The sequence below is a fragment of the Orcinus orca genome, chromosome 11, assembly GCF_937001465.1.
Source record: "Orcinus orca chromosome 11, mOrcOrc1.1, whole genome shotgun sequence".
NCBI classification, from domain to species: domain Eukaryota; kingdom Metazoa; phylum Chordata; class Mammalia; order Artiodactyla; family Delphinidae; genus Orcinus; species Orcinus orca.
The window spans coordinates 97,912,253-97,928,870 of record NC_064569.1 but is presented as its reverse complement, the minus strand read 5'-3'; the positions used below and the strand labels follow the sequence as shown (position 1 = coordinate 97,928,870).

At 56.1% G+C, this 16,618-nt stretch overlaps 1 protein-coding gene across 2 annotated transcripts in view; it reads left to right on the top strand.

Moving 5' to 3' along the window:
- The window catches only part of SHISAL1 (shisa like 1), an 81,211-nt gene that overhangs the window by 24,160 nt on the left and 40,433 nt on the right, over positions 1 to 16,618 (top strand). For both annotated transcript variants that reach the window (XM_004279575.3, XM_033405221.2), the window contains exons 2-3: positions 3,756 to 3,851; positions 7,385 to 7,598. In XM_004279575.3, coding sequence (XP_004279623.1) covers positions 3,788 to 3,851; positions 7,385 to 7,598 — 278 coding nt within the window. In that variant the 5' untranslated portion in view covers positions 3,756 to 3,787. The remainder of the gene's footprint in view (positions 1 to 3,755; positions 3,852 to 7,384; positions 7,599 to 16,618) is intronic.

Here is a 16,618-nt window from a genome sequence, read left to right as displayed (position 1 = left end):
TCTGCGGTAAATGTGTTTTCTGAGGAGCGAGGGTCGGGGGCTCCGGAGGCTCTGGAAACTCCTATAGTGCCAGGAGGGAGAGTGAGTTTCGAGGCTGGGCTTGCTTCCTGTCTGAGACACTGAGTGGCTGTGTGACCTTGGGCAAGTCACTTCACCTCTCTGAGCCTCAGTGTCCTACTTTACCAGATGGGAGTTTGATATCTGCCTCATCAGGCTGTCGGGGACTATCTGAGATAACATGGTGAAAAGCCAGCGTCCGGCACCTGTGAAGAGCCCGGCTGGTCTAAGCCAGTCCCAGGGCGCAGCCCCATGGCCGCAGACCCCAGAACCAGGGCTGGGCCCAGGGGGCAGGATGAGGGATGCTCACTCTTTCAGCCCCAGCTCCTACCTCTGCTGGAGGGGCTTCCCCCAAATGTCACCAGTGGGGGAGGGTCCCAGGTGGTGGCACCTGACAGCGTGACACGCCCAGGTCCCCCTCTGCAGACCCCACAGGGGGGCTAAGGTGAATATGGGGGCTGTTGATGGTGTGCCCTCAGAAGCTGGCCCTCTCATGGAAACCTCACAGGGATGGCAGCCGCGGAGTTTCCAAAGCAGCTCTCCCACCGAGCCAGGAATAGAGATGCTGGCTTATAGCTTTCCTGTCTTCGGTCATTAGAAATGGAATTTTTATGTAACTTCCCAGTGACACATGGTGGGGTTTTCTTTCCACCACGGGTTCAGCCTTCAGTGCCAGCACCTAAGCTTCCCCGGGGGTCTGAGGAGGTGGGGCAGCCCCCACCTCCACCTTTGTCCCACCAACAGGGCTGTGGCTTTTGTCACCCGTTGACTCATCCTGAGGCAGCCGTGGGTGACCAGGCAGGGCGGAGGGCGCATGGCCAGGCAGAGGGGACTGAGCAGATCGCAGGGAGGACCCTGCTGGACAGGGGACAGACGAGTCACAGTGCATCACTGTGACGGGGTACACCTGTGCTGTGCGGGACCCACACATCCACAACAGGCCCTGTTGCTTCAGCACCCCCAACAGGCCAAGGGCTTGAGGCCGGTGCCAGTCGTGCTGGGAGTCTCACCCAGTCTTCGTGACCCCCAGTTGGCCAGGCCCTGGCCCAGGACTCTCACAGTCGGAGAGAGGAGGGCATGAGGACCGGTCCCATAAGGTAGAGCTGCTGGGCGCCCTCACCCAGGACACCCTGAGTCCCTAGAACCCAGCCCAGTCCCTTTCCGGGCGTCAGCAAGCGGATAAGTGGGGGTCAGCAAGTGGATGTTGAGAGAATACATGAATGAATAAATGAATTAACACATTAAGGAGAGAAGAGATAGAATATGATACGCCTCAATGGAGAGACAAACTTCTTCAAGCTGATGGAATCAAGGCAGGCTTCCTGGAGGAGGTGGCATTGTAACAGCTTCTAAGGTGGTGCAGGATTTGGACTCACAGGAAAGAGAGGAGGGCACCCCAGGTGTGAGTGATAGCCCCCCTCAGTATACGCAGGACTTTGTAGCGAGTGGGAGCAGCAGGAAGGAGGGCTGGGCACCCGGCAGACGTGGACCCCCACCCCCACCCAAGCATTTGTTCCATGAACCCACCAGCTCTCAGACTGGAGCCCCGGCTTAAAAAGTGAAAAGTGAAAGCCACTTTTCAGGGGCTAGAAGGGCTTGGAATCTGGACACCCGTCTTGGCCCTCGGCTTCCCCATCTGCGGAATGGGGCCACATGGCAGGGAGGACTCATCTCAGAGGACCTGTCACTCCCCACCCCCACAGTGCATTTTCCAGGATCGATCTTTAGGTTTCCCCAGTATGAAACCCTTTCCTAAGCACTTTCAAATGCTTTAATCTCCTTCATCCTCCCAGGAGGGCCCTGAGGGAGGCAGGGAGGAGGCCCAGGCTCAGAGCGATTAAGAAGCTCACAGCCCTTGGGGGCAGGGCTGCTCCTGGGGGAGCAGAGAGGCCTCCACAGAGAGGTGGGCGGGTCCCCCCAGGGACTGGCAGGGACTGACACCAACATCACCACGAGTAAGCGTCGTATTAAGGCGTTCAGCCTTCGTCCAACAGCCCTGCCACCCCCTTTTCTTATTCTGGTTCACCAACCTTCCAAGCAGCACTGACGCCCTGGGTGCCTCCATGCCGCCCGTGCTGCAGGTGCGAAGCCCCAGGCCCCACAGCAGGGGCAGGGCCTGGCTGTGAGCAGCCTGTGTTTGGCCGTGAATCTGGCACTGTCTCCTCGGTCCGAAGCTCTGGCCTCTGGGTTGCCCCCTTGGCTTCCTGCCCTGCCTGCCTGCTAGTCAGCAGGATTCAGAGCTGCTTTGGACCCAAGCTGGGGTCCCGGAGCTCTCCCTGATCAGGGGTGCCGTGAGGGTAGAGGGTAGTGTGCAGGACCTTGTTTGGCCTGGAGCCTGGCACATAGTAGGTGCTCAGCAAACTACTCCCCAGCCACATGCAGCTACAACCCTGGTGGGGCTCTAGCAGGCCACACAGAGGACACTTGGTCCTCCTCTGCAGCCTCCATTCCCAGAGCCCGGGGGCGGGGTGTGGGGGTGGTGATGATAGTGAGGGAACCCGTCCCTCAGGTTTGTCCTGAGGTTTCAACAACCTGATAGAAAGTGGCCACTGAGGGCCAAGGCCCTGCCTTAGGCGGCCTGTTGCTACCCACCCCTCCCCCCATCCTCCACTGGCCTCCCTGCTGCTCCCACCTCAGGGCCTTTGCACCTGCTGCTCCCTCAGTATGCAACGCTTCTTCCGATCACCACCATCCATCTCCAGAACTTTGTCATCTTTCCACACTGAGAGTGTCCCCATGAAACACTCACTCCCACTCCCCCTCCCCCAGCCCCCGGCACCCCCCATCCTACTTCCTGTCTCTATGGCCTTGACTGCTTTAGGGACCTCGGAGGAGTAGATCGCACAGTGTTTGTCTTTTCGTGTCTGGCTTATTTCATGGAGCGTGATGTCCTCAAGGCTCATCTGTGCTGCTGCCTGGGACAGAATCTCCTTTCTTTTGAAGGCGGAGTCATGTTCCACTGTAGTACGTGCCATGTAGTGTTTATCCGTCATCCGTCAATGGACATTCGTGTCGTCTCTTCCTTTTGCGATCGTGAATCGTGCTGCTATGGACATGGCTGTACAAGTATCTGCTTGAGTCTCTGCCTTCAGTCTTTGGGGTGCAACCCCAGGGACCTCATAGCCTCTGAACTACTCATCTGTGAGCTGTCAGCCCTGGTCACTAGAATGCAAGCCAGGGCAGGGACAGCTTCTATTGAGTTCCATCTCGAGTCTGTTTAGTTCACTGCCGTGTCCCTAATGCCTGGAAGGTGCCAGCTGGATGCATGCTGGTGGGGGTGGGGTGGGGTTAATGGAAGTCACCGTGAGCGACACAGCAGGGAGACGTGGGTCCCGCCAGCCCCCTGCAGGTTCATGAGCTCGCCTCTAATCCCCTCTCTCACCGCCGTTCTCATTCCCGTGCCCACCGGCCTCAGCCCGCTGGTTATTTCCACCACCTGAGCCATCCGTCCTCCTTTGATTAAGTCTCATTTTGCTGTGAAAAGAAAGGGAGATGACAGCTGACTGGTGGGGGAAGGTCATTCATCCCGGAAAGGAAATTGGATGGCGGAGTTTCCATCATCCGCGGCCCGGCCCCTGCTCCCGGCAGACCCGCTTCCCTGCCCGTGCCCGTCCGGCCCGGCCATGGGCAGCAAAGCCAGTGTCTGCACCGCAGACAAAACGGCCCACACCCGGCCTCTCCCGGCTCTCGTTCGACAGGCAGCGCTCGACGAACCGATGCAAGCCAAACGATGACCAGTTGTGGCCAGCAGCCCTTGAACGTGCTCGCCGTCCTCTCGTTGCTGATTTCCGCAGGTAGAGCCTCCGCGATGCTTGGCGGGAGGCGGGAGGGGGAGGTGGTCCCTTCCTGGTGTCAGGGCTATAGCTCAGCCGGGCTTCTGGGTGCTGAGGGGCTGCCTGCCCTAGTGGCATCAGCCTCGTGAGGGGCTCATGTTTGGTGAGAACCTACTGTGTGCTGTGCCCCACGTGCCTGCCTCGGGGAGCTCAGCTGGAAGATTCTCGCGGACACTGTGGGGTTAATGGTGGCTGCCGGTAAGTCCTGGGAGAAGCCCTTACGTGCAGTGAATTCTCTCCTGACCCCAGCAAGTCAAAGTCAGGCGGTGTTGTAGTCATCCCATTGTCCAGAGGAGGAAACTGAGGCTTGGAGAGGGAACTGACAGCCAGAGGCAACACAGCTAGTGTAGGGGCTGGATTCCAACCCAGACAGAGTGGTGCTGGGGCCCCGTCTCCCAGCAGCCGACCAGTCCCCTAGGCGGGCCCCCTGATCCCAGCAGGGGGGCTTTCACGCTCCTGTTCGCAAAGATGAACATGAACCAAGTCCTTCGGCTGCTCCAAAGCGAAGCTGGCCGACTGGAGAAGTGCACCCTGCCTCCTGCCAGCAGGGCTGGCCCCGCGCGAGCCCTGGTCTCAGCGAGGTGCCTGCTCTCGCTGTGTCTCTCCCTCTGTCTCTCTCTCTGTATCTCTGTGTCTCTGTCCCTGTCTCTGTCTCTCTCGTGCGTGTGTGCACCTATGCCCTCGCGCCCTCCTGCTCTGGCGGGGCTGTGGACACCAGCCTGCACTTTTGGGCCCCTTTTGCCCCTTTGCTGGGGGTCGTGGTTCAGGAGGAGGCCATGAAGGGCCCTGGGATGGCAGAGAAAAAGCCAGGCCAAGGCCATGGGTCTGGGGGCCCCTGTGCACAGAACTCCTTCCCCGCTGCTTTCTCATGCAGTAGGTCATCTTGTCCCCTGGGAGAGAGGAGCTCCCCACCCATTTACAAATGAGGAACCTGAGGGTCAGACCAGGAAAGAGACCTGCCTGAGGTCACATGATCAGCGGACACTGTCACCTGGCTGTTAAATGATGGCCATGCAGACCCTGAGCCTCGCAGGTGTGTGTGTGTGTGTGTGTGGAGGGGGTGATCGGGGTCCTATCTTGGACGCCAAGACCCCGGGACCCAAGAGTGGCTCTCCCCCCGGTGTTCCCTCTCCACGTGGGCCGGTTTTCCTGGTGACTCAGGACACGCTGGCCTCCTAACGACCATCCCCCTGCCCTCGGGCCCCAGGCACAGCCCCAGAGCCACGGTGCACCCGTGCCTGGAGGCCGGAAGTGCTGTCCTTTATCGTCCACTCTTTTGCTTACACCCTCCCTGCTCCAAGCGGGCCCTGCGCTTCGCTGTTCACAAATGCTTCTCGGAGCCCCCAGCCCCCGGGAGCCCACTGGTCTTCCATCCTTGAGGGCAACGAGGCACAGAGAGGCTGCGATGGCCCAGGTGATCCTGTGCGCTCCAGGATTCAGACCAGCTGTCCTGGCTCCGGGCCAGGACTCCTCGGGCTCCGGCACATTCTTCCTCAGGAAGCAGCAGTGGCCTTGTCTTCGCACATGGTCAAAGCAGATGGTACCGGCTGTCCAGGGGTGGCCGGGGTGAGCCACTGGGGACTTCTCCTCATCCCTTCCCTGGCTGGGCCTCCCTCCCACTTCCATCTCTGCGCATCTGGCTCCTCTGAAGCCCAGCTCAAAGGCTCCCCCCACCACTCTACTCCTTCCCTCCCTGGGTCCTGTGGCCTCAGGGCCCCAGCTTGTCTTCTTGACCAGCCACTGGGTGTTGCTGACACATCGAGCCTCCTGCAAGCGAGTGTGAGCTGACCCCCCCACCCCAATCAGGGCTTTCTCATCAATCTGGACGGGGGCTGGTCAGTGGCTGGAATTCACTTCCTGCCTCTGCCTCTCACCTTTAGCCTCTGGTACGTTGTGCCTCCAGGCCAGTGGGTCCCAAACCAAGTCTATTGGCATCCCCTGCAGGGCTTTCTAAGACTCAGGCTGCGCCCCCCACCCCCAGAGTTTCTGATTCAGAACGTCTGCTGTGGGGGACGCAGACGCAGCAGGTCAGGGACCACACTTTGAGCCTGGTGCTCTCAACCTTAGTTTTCTCCTCTGTACAATGGGAATACATGAGATCAAATGAGACGGTGCATCCCCCTGGGGCTTCCTTAGTGACCACGGCATCCATAAGAGGGTCTTCTGTTTCCCAGGGTCGAGGCTGAGAGCTCCCCTGACTCCTGAAAGGCTGAGACCCTTTTCCCGCAGTGATCCTACCCGTCCCCACGAAAGAGGGTGCTGTACTTTGAGGAAGGGGCCCAGGATTTCACGAAGCCACCCAAGCCAGCCTCGGCGCTCCAGCACATGAGGCCCACCCGCCCACCGGCCAGCACAGCCCAGCTGCGATCCCCTCGGCAGCCCCTGGCGCTGGGAGCTGTGTGGGCTGGAGTCTAATAACCTCTCAGCAGAGACAGAGCTCTCAATTAACTGAGGCGCTTCTGCAGAACTAGAGCCTTGGTGGTTGGAGAAATGCATTCAGCCTTGGAAGCCCCTTTTGAGCGATACAAATTAGATACAGCGGTCCCTTTCATGAAGACACTAATTAAGCTAGAGACAGCGGGCTCCAAGATGTTCTCCATTGTTATGTTTGTTCAGGCTTTCACTCACCTTTATCATCAGCAGCACAACTAGTAAATACTGTCCTGGGTGTTCAGCGTCATCAGTGGCTGAAGAGGGGCCTCTGGCCTTGAGCCAGGAGAATGAGGGTCCAAGGCCAGGGCAGCTTTGTCGCCATGAGCTGGGGCCACCAAGGCGGGCCCTTGGGGACCTCCGGGTATAGGGCATCAGTTTAGTAGAAACCGAGGTGCGAGGGGACACCGCTTTCTCGACAAGTGGGACCTGGTTCTTGTACCCATGCCACTCACCACCCAGGCCAGCCTGGACTTGTCGGTGAGTCCACCATCAGTCCGCACAGTGATGGAGGAGTGCAGAGGCTCCTGGACCTTGGATCCAGGCAGGCCTGAGTTGGATTCCTGCTCCACCACCTCTAACCGGCTCAGGTAGGTCACTGTACACCTCTGAGCCTCGGGTTCCTCCCTCTGTAAAGTGGGATCCCAGACCTGCCTGCTGGGATGGCCAAGTGGATTAAATCTGCTGGAGCCTGCAAATCACATAGTAAGTGCTCAGTTAGTGTTGTTTCCTAATTGAGTGCCAGCTGTGTGCAGAGCCCTTGGAGGGGATCCACGTGAGGCCTAAGATCAGCCTTGCCTGCAAGAAGCTTCCAGTCTGAGCAGCACAGTATAAGCAGGATGGTAGCCGAGGGGGGCCTGGGAGGTGACAGGAGCCAGAGCAGTCTTCCTGGCAGAGGGGAGGCTCACACTGGACCACAAAGTCTTCCTGGCAAAGGAAGAGGTGGGCGCAACCCTAGAATAGGCCAACCAGGCTCTGCCCGTGGTCCTCATGGACTGGTGGGGGTCTCGGGCCAGCTGGGCCTGAGGAGGGACCCCACCAAGCCTGGTGACTGTCTTTTCCAGTCTTGTCCGCGCATTTCCGTGTCTGTGAGCCATACACGGACCACAAAGGCCGCTATCACTTTGGCTTCCACTGCCCCCGGCTCTCGGACAACAAAACCTTCATCCTCTGCTGTCACCATAACAACACGGTTTTCAAATACTGCTGCAATGAGACAGAGTTCCAGGCGGTGATGCAGGCAAACCTCACGACCGGCTCCGAGGGCTACATGCACAAGTAAGTACTGCGCTGGGGCCACAGCCCCACTGCCTTGGGCCCCAGTCAAGTCCGGGTGCCGCCAAAACACCCCAGCCTCCAGGCCAGCTGTTGGGCAACCAGTGCAAGGATGGGTGGACCTGGAAGGAGTGTGGGAAAGTCTTCAGGTGACAGGTTTTCTGACCTGTTCTGCCCTCTGGACTTTAGCCTTCTTATCTGAGAAATGGGCATGTGATACCTGCCTCTCAGGGCTGCTGCAGCAGTTAAATGAGGTCAAGGATGTGGAAGACTTTCAGGCATGAAAGGTGCTTGGACCTGGAATCCACGGGGCCTGAGTTCCTTTTTCATTCATTATTTGTTCAACACATATTTGTTGACATTCCTGACCCAGAGATTAATCCCATGCAGCCCCTTTCCCTAAGGTGATTAAAACACATGAGACCAGGGCCCTGATGGAGGGGATATGAGTGTAAAGAAGGAGGAGGAGTTTGCTGGTAGAAAAGCAGTGAGAATATGCTAAGTAAAGGCACATAGGATCGAAATAGCATCCACTGATTTCTCTTACTATGAGTGAAACTGAGCATATTTCACATGCTTGAGAGTCACTTGTATTTCTTTTACTGTGAGCTAACTGTTTATGTCCTCTGCCATTTCCTATTGAATTTTTGGCCTTTTTCTTATTTATTCACAGGAACTCTTTACATATGAAGGAAATAGGATGCATTGCAAATATTTTCTCAGTTTGTCTTTGAATTTGTGATGCTTTTTTCCTCATGCTTAATTTTTAATTGTTATGTAATCAAATTGTACCCATTTTTTTTCTTTTATGTCTGGTGGGGTTTGTATCATACAGAGGAAGTCTTTCACTACTCTGAAATTGTTAAAAATCCCCTCGTGTTGTCTTTTACGTCTTTTATGTTTTAATTTTTTGCCTTCAAATCTTTGATCTGTGAGGAATTTATTTGGATGTAAGATTTTTTTAAAAATTTGGATGTAAGTAATTTTTTTGGATGTAAAGTAGGAATCCACATTTATTTTTTTCCCACATGGGTAGACAGTTATCCTAACAGCAATCATTGAATTGTCCATCTTTTCCTCACTGATGCGAAATGCAAACTTATTGTATACTATAGTATACTAAATTTGAGTATCTGGGTAGATTGTGATGGCTTTCATTGGTCTATTTATACATTTGCTAGTACCTCATTGTGTTAACTACTGTTGCTTTTGATGTGTTTTAATGTCTTCTTAGTCTATTCCCCCAGGTCTTTTGTCATACAAACTTTAGAATTGGCTTTTGTAGTCTCCCTGCCCCAAAAAAAAAAAAATCTAGTTAGTACTTTTTACTGAGATTGTGTTAAATTCATAGATTAATTCAAGGACAATGGACTTTTCATGACGTTGAATATTCCTATCCAAGAATACAATGTGTCTTTCCATTTGTTCACATTTTCTTTTATAATGTTTTGGAGTTTTCTTCATATAGATATTGCACGTATCTTTTGTGTTTGTTCATATTTATTTCTTTTCAAGCTGCTATTTTATAATGGGGTTTTTCTTCTACTATATCTTCTAACCCAGGGGTCCCCAACCCCCAGGCCGCGGATCAGTACCGGTCCACAGCCTGTTAGGAATGGGGCCGCACAGCAGGAGGTGAGCAGCGGGTGAGCGAGCAAAGCTTCATCTGCCGCTCCCCATTGCTTCCCATCGCTCACATTACCGCCTGAACTATCCCCCCACCCAGTCCCTGGAAAAATTGTCTTCCACAAAACCGGTCCCTGGTGCCAAAAATGTCGGACACCACTGTTCTAACCAACTGTTGTTTAAATGATAAAACCTAATGATTTCTAAATACGTATTTTTTTACTCAGCCACCTTACTGAAATTTCTTATCTTTGTAATACTTTTTTCAGCTGATTCTCTTAGGTGTCCGATGATGCCATTTGCAAACAATGATAATCTCATCTCTTTCTTTCCAATTTTTGTGGCTCACTTCTTTTTCTTGTCCAATCGTGTTGGCTAGTACCTCTAAAACCATCTTTAAACTTGTCAGGCAATCTTGTCTTCTTCCTGACTTTAATGGGGATGCTTCAGATATTTTCCCAGTAAGCCTGAAGCTGACTCTTGGGGTAGATGTATTTTTTTCATGGTAAGGAAAAATCCACTTGGAAGGAGTGTTTGTTGAGTGACTGTTGAAGCGATTAGTGGCACCGCTGGGAGTGGTGGGGTGGGGGTCTGAGCCTCCATCTCTCTGTCTGATATTGGGGCTTGGATGTTTTGCCACCATGCCATGCTCACTGGGGGGAAGTTGCCTCTTCCCTTTGATCAGGCAGGAGATGCAAATCCCTTGACTATCTTCTGAATCTCTCCTCCTCCCACCAAGGCCAGCTCCCCAGCCTTCCTTCCTCAAATGCACGGGTGCTTCCCCTGAATATCTTGCCATCTGCTCAGACCTCAGAATAATTCTGTGTGAAGTAGTTCAGCAAGTCTTTTCTGTCACGAGGACTGGAATCAAGCCTGGAACTTGACCCAAGCCTTTTATAAGACCAAAGACTAATTCCCTGAGGGAGGAGGGCGGTGCCAGGACTGGGGTTAGGACCCTGAAGTGTTGTCATTGCCAGCTGAAAGCCAGACAGAAGACAGAGGCTTGGCAAGACGGCCAGACTTCTCCGAGGCTCTGGCGATGGTGTCTGGGATCCTCATTTCGAAGCCCACAGGTTTCTGTGATCTGCACATTTACACGGGATTCACACGGAATTCTCCAGCGTTTAGGCACAGTGGGTCCCGGCTGCAGATAATGAAGAGTTGGACCACAGAACAGAGCCCTTCCCTGGGGAGGCATGGACGCATTGAGGAAGTTTAGCTTGGCTCTTCTCCTGGCACCTCGGCAAGCATTTATGGAGCTAGCGGCACGGGGCCAGCTCTGTGCCCAACCCTCTGAAGCCACTTAGCAGCCCACCCTTGGCCCCCTTTCCACACAGGAAGGTGAGGCGTGGAGAGGTTGACAACTTGCCTGACTGAGGCAGCCAGTCGGGGTGGAGCCAAGAGCCAGCCTGGGTCCAGAGCTGCTTTGATAAATCCGGGACGTCCACTGATGGAGAGCCTAGAGCCGGGACCCCCCCTGCGGCCCGGTGGACACCTGGAGCCTGATCCTCCTTTCTGGGGGCTGCTCTGTGCACTGTGAGACCCTGGCCACCATCCACTAGACGCTGATCGTGCCCCCTCCCCACTGACTGGCTGTGACAACCAACCGTGTCTCCTGACGCTGCCAAGCGTGGGGCGCGGGACTCTCCCGGTTGAGAGCACTGCTCTGGAGGGATCCCTCCTGATTATTCTCCACCGAGCTTCCTGCCATCGCCCTTCCCGCAGACGTGGACGGAGGCCCAGAAGAGCTGGGCTGAGCTCCCCTCCCAGGCTGTTCTGCTCTCCTGGGCTTCACGAGGGAGGCGTGGTTCTTGGTGTCCTGTATCCGAAAGTGTTGAAGAGGGTGGGAGCCACACAGTCCAGAGGAATGAACGTTTCCAGACACAGTTCCCTGCAGCCTGAGTGTGAAATGCCAGGGGAACCATGGGGCAAGGCGGCGGGGGCTGGCGGGACGGGGTGGGGCCTCGTGGACCAGGGGGCAGAGGGGGAGGGGCTTGGGCTTCCTCTTGAGGGTGGTGAGGGGTCCCGAGAGCTTTAAGCTGGGCTTGTGCTCACGGATGGTGCCTGGTACAAGGACCTAGGACGCTGCAGAAGTCATGAGGATGACTTGGCCAAGACCGGGGCCCTGTGGAGAGGAGAGGCTGGGGTCACCCAGGAGACAGCCAATCCAGAGCTCAGATAAGAAGCCCTGGAGGCCCCCGTTTAGCTGCCTGAGCTGGGGCATCTTGGGGAGAAGGCCTGAGCCCAGGGAGTGGGGCCAGGGCCTTGCGTCCGGCCAGAGCTTGCGGCAGAGAGGGGACAACTGGAGGATGGGCCACTGGGTGTGGGAAGATAGGTTAGTGAATGGGTTGGGACAGGCCTGCCTGGCCAAGAGGTCCTGAGTGCTCCGGGTGTGTGAGGAGAGCCAGGTAAAGTCCACCTCTGGGACCGTCCTGCCCTTTGAAGGCTCTGACCCTTCTGGGCAGGATGCCTTTGTTGTCTCATTAGTCCTCACAGCTACTCTGAGAGGAAGGAAGAAGGGGCTGGGCCCAGGCAGGTGAAGTCACCTGTTCCACCCAGTCAAGGCCAAGGGACACCAGGGCCCTTGTTCCGGCCAGTGGGCTCTGCCACTCCCAGGTGCATCTGGAAAGCCAGGACCTGTGTGATGCTGGGGAGTGTGCCAGACCTCAGCCGAGAGGCCAGGTGTTCCAATATCCCAGGAGGTTAGCGCCCACTGGCAGCCCCTCTAGAGGGATCAGCACAGCTGTGACCCCCGTTGGGGCTTTGCGAAGATGCATGGGGCCTGTCAACAGCAAGGCTGCCTGACATTCGCCTGCCCCGCCAGTGAATCAGCTGGGAGGCGGGGCTGGTGGCAGGGAAGAGGAGAGCGCTCCTGATGACTTGTTTATTTGTGTCTCCGGAGGAACAGAATGGTCTGTTTTGGCTCTAGCTGCCTGGCAGAAAGGCGGACAGAGCTAGGGAAGCAACCTCGCCAAGCCTGCCGCCACAGTGAGATGCCACTTCTAGCCACTTGGGCAGAGTCCCTGGTGTTCAGGAGTGTACTGCACACCCTCCCATGCCAGCTTCCGGCTGGGACGCCAGCAGCAGTGACCACCCAGGGCCCTGAGCAAGCGGTGGCAGCCTCTATCCAGGGCACAGGGTGGCACGGGGTATACGGGGTCAGCGGTCAGCTCTCTCTGGGGTCAGAGGTGGTATGGACTAGAGGCTGGTGCAGTGCGTGGGTGTTCTCCACCAGGCAGATGGGCTGCCAGGGGTGGGAACCTGGGGCAGGAATGCTCAGAAGACAGAAGGGTCTTCAAGGCCTCAAAGTGGGAAGTGATGGGTTGTCATTCTTCCCTCGGCTGCACTGAAACCTCTTTCCTCCAGTAGCTTTCCTTTCCCAGTACCCAGAGGTGCTCCAGCCACACCGAGAGCTGCCATGTGGCGGTGGGCCAGGCCTGAGGACCTGAGAATCCCAGCACCCTGGGTCTCCTCTACCTGGGCCCTGTCCTGCAGGCTTACATCACCGTCAGACATGCTTCAAGCTCGGAATCCAGCTCCTGAGTTGGGTCGGAAGTTCCTGGATGTTCTTGTCAGTTCTCAGCCCTATCAAGCCCCTTTAGGCGTAAAACATACCGACACACTGTCAGCCTCGTGACGCTCCAGAGGTTCTAGAATCCGCGAGGCTTCCTAGTCTGAATACACCCCTCCAAGCCAGGGGAAGGGACGTATACGAACGTTTGCGAGCATCTAGTGGAAGGCAAGGGGCCTTACTTGCCCTGACTCCTTTAATCCGAGTAGAGGTATTTATGAAGAAGGTCCCGCTGGCCTCACTGCACCAGGACTGAGGCTCAGAGAAGGTGAGAGCTTTCCTGTAGTCACACAGCACACAAGTGGCCCAGCAGGGTTTGGGACCGGTGTGTGGGTCATCTGGGCTCAGTTAAGGAGCAGCCCCAGAGCCCCTGGGAGTCGAGACACAAAGGCTTATTTTTGTTTGTTTGTTTGTTTTGCGGTACGCGGGCCTCTCACTGTTGTGGCCTCTCCCGTTGCGGAGCACAGGCTCCGGACGCGCAGGCTCAGCGGCCACGGCTCTCGGGCCCAGCCGCTCCGCGGCATGTGGGATCTTCCCGGACCGGGGCACGAACCCGCGTCCCCTCATCGGCAGGCGGACTCTCAACCACTGCGCCACCAGGGAAGCCCCAAAGGCTTATTTTTGACTCGCACTCCATGTCTTTCTTGGGTCACCTGGGGCTCTGGGCAGGGAGCGTTCTGTGACCCGAGCTGATCAAGCAGTCCTGATCCAGAGCAGGATGTCTCCATGGCAGAGGGAAAAGAGCGATGGTGAAATTACAAGGTAACTCCTAAGCTTCCACCCAGAATCAGCCTGATACTTCTGCTGACGTTTTTTTTGGCCAAAGCACATCCCTTGGCCAAGGCTGTTACCAGCAGGGCCGGGCCCTGTAAGCAGGCCTGCAGGGAGAACAGTGAATATTTTGGTATTACTGGACGCTACTTCATTAGCCCCAAGCCCATGCTCCTCCACGGCACTGGACAACCTCAATCCGGCTGTGTGACCTTGGGCAAGTCACTTTGCCTCTCTGGGCCTAGATCTATTGAGCATTCCCTCTGTGCCTTAATCACAGGAGCCAGCACTCACTGGGTCCTTTCTCCTTCAGGCCCGTGTTATCTCATTAAGCCTCACAATTGCACCACCAAGTAGGGCATATTGTTATCCCCATTTTACAGATGAGGAAAGTAAAGATTGTTTTCCCCAGATCACGGAGAAAGAATTTTGCCGAGCTGGGATTTGAATCCACACAGGCCTAATCTCCTGGGCCCAGAATTCAGTCACCAGGGTTATCAACTTGTCACACTGACTGACAGGCCCCCCTGTGAGCGGGTTCAGTTATTTTAGGTGAAGTCGGCTGAGGGGCCATGAACCATCTCCCAGCCAGCCTGGGCCCAGCTGTGAGCTCTGCAGCTGATGCTCCTTTCTGACATGATGGCCTCAGGAACTCTGTCCTCCGTCCTCAACTGGGACTGCCCATGGGTGGCGATGGGACCTCCATCTGGCCTCCGCCGGCTGACATACCTGCTCCTGTCCCCGGGAGGTATTCAGTGACATTCCTCCGTCAGAGAAGATTTTGTTTACTGCTTGGGAAGCAGCAAAAGAATCTGAATCATTAAATCTTCCAAAAGATACTGAAAAATTGCTATCTGTGGCTTTGGCTGGCTTCACATCTTGTCCCATAAAACAGCCTCTATTTTCTCTCCTGCCCTTTATAAAACACCCACACACATACTCAACAAAGACCCCTGCATCTGGATGAAATTAATTTCCAGATCACATTTTTAAATTAGATTAAAAAGACCAGAATGCTTCCAGCCAGGCAACCATGGAGAGGGCAGGCCCTGGAAGGCAGGGAGCTGCCTGGAGACGGCGTCCACGGCCCAGACTTCCCAGCCGGCTGCCGCCTCCAGGGTGGCCTCCCTTGCGAGGCAGAGGGAGTCAGCAAAGGTGGCACCTCCTGCAGGTGTACCCCTCCCTTCTCTGAGCTGGGGGGGGCGGGGTGTGGTGAGATCATGGCGGTGAGATCACGGGGGGTGCTACCACCCCCCAAACCCCATGCCAGTTAGAGCAAGCTGGCTGCGGAGGCCTGCAGGCTCAGCAGTGCCCATGCACCCCGTGACGATGACACACTGAGATGCAGGACGCTGTTGCTGGGGAGGTTGGGGCCTGTCCGCAATTCCTGGTAGAGGATGAGCCAGGACAGGTGGGCCAAGCAGATGTGGGGAATTCCTGCCTGGACATCTATCTTAGACCTGACCTTGGGATTCCCCAAAACTCAGCATACTCTGAGGTCAGAGAGACCTGCTTGTGAATCCCAGTGCGGCCACTCCCCAGCTGTGTAGCCTCTGGCCACTGACTTTGCCTCTCTGGGCCCCATTTCCTCATCTGTAAATGAGGGATACTGGCTCCTAACTCACAGTATTGTTGCAAAGATTCGGAAACACGAGGCACGGGCACGTTGTGATTGCTAGTATCGCTATTAACTACTAGAGAATATGCATAGAGAAGGCAAAGTCTGGTGAAGAAGTTATTCCTATCAAGGCTGCCACTGACACCAGCTCGCTATAAGCACTCAATATATATTAGCTTAAGGAACATTGACAGCAGCCCCAGGCCGAGCATTGAACTCTGACCCTGGCCCCAAGGAGCTCTGATCTCGAGGTGCAGACAGTCCTACAAGACAGCAAAGACAACACAATGTGTTCTGGGAAGCCCGGTGGCTTTGGGAGCCCAGGAGAGGGATTGGACTTAACATAGGACATCAGGGAAGGCTTCCTGGAGGAGGTGATAGCTGCGCTCAGACATGGGGGCGGGGCCAGCTGCCTGCACAGGAGGTAGGGAGCAAGTTCCAGTCAGGGGAGCAGCACAGGCAAAAGCCTGGAGGCGGCTTGTCTGCCCAGAAAACATGGGTGGCACCTGCCTTAGGCGGTATGGTGCAGCGGTTAGGAATGTGTACCGTGGAGCTGGATTGCTGGGTTCAAATCCTGGCTCTGCCACTTAATGGCTGTGAGCTCTTAGACAGTCTCTGAATTCCTCTGAGCCTCAGTTTCCATCTCGGGGATGGGGACGATAGCGGTAATGCTTCCTTCCACGTGTGTTTTGAGTGTCGTTGGATGAGCTAATATGTGTAAAGCACTTAGAGCAATGCCCACCGGCTGCTGCTTTGCTAGCTGTTATTATTTCTTAGTCCTGATGGTTTAGGCCCAGGCGTGTCCAGCTCCCACCCCCAGCTGGCGTCGTGGACTCCCTCTCTCAGTGTGGCAGCCCCTGCCTCTCCCGCCCCGCCGGCTCCCTCAGCGCCCGCGGCTGCCGCCATGGGAACCACCAAGGCAAAGCCTGACGCTTAGAGCAACTCTGTGGGGGCAACAGAGGAGGTTGGAGAGGGGGTGCTGGGGAAAGCAGGGACGCCAGGGGCCGAAGCCAGGCCCTCCTCCCCGTCCACGTGGACTCCTGCCTCGGCATGCCAGACAGGGCTGCTGGCCCCTGTTCCCTGGCAGGCATTCACACCTGGATATCTCCAGGTGAAGCTAGCTTCCCCTTGAAATGAGGCAGCTCAGGGGGCTGGGTCGGTGGGGGGAGCTGGCAGGCAGTCATTCACACCTTAGCATGAACAAGCCCCTGGGACAGCCGCGGGCCTCATGGAGGTGGTGGCTGGAGATGAAGCCGCAGAGGGATCCAAGGTGCCGTGATGCGGAATTGTTGGGTTACTCGTTCCTCAAGCGGATACTAAGTCCTAAGCACCTGCCAGTGTGCGCCTGCTCGCGGGACACACAGAACCTCCCCTCGAGGAGCCCCCAGCCGGTGTGGGGAAGGAGGGCGTTCCAGGCAGGGGGCACGTGTGGGCAAA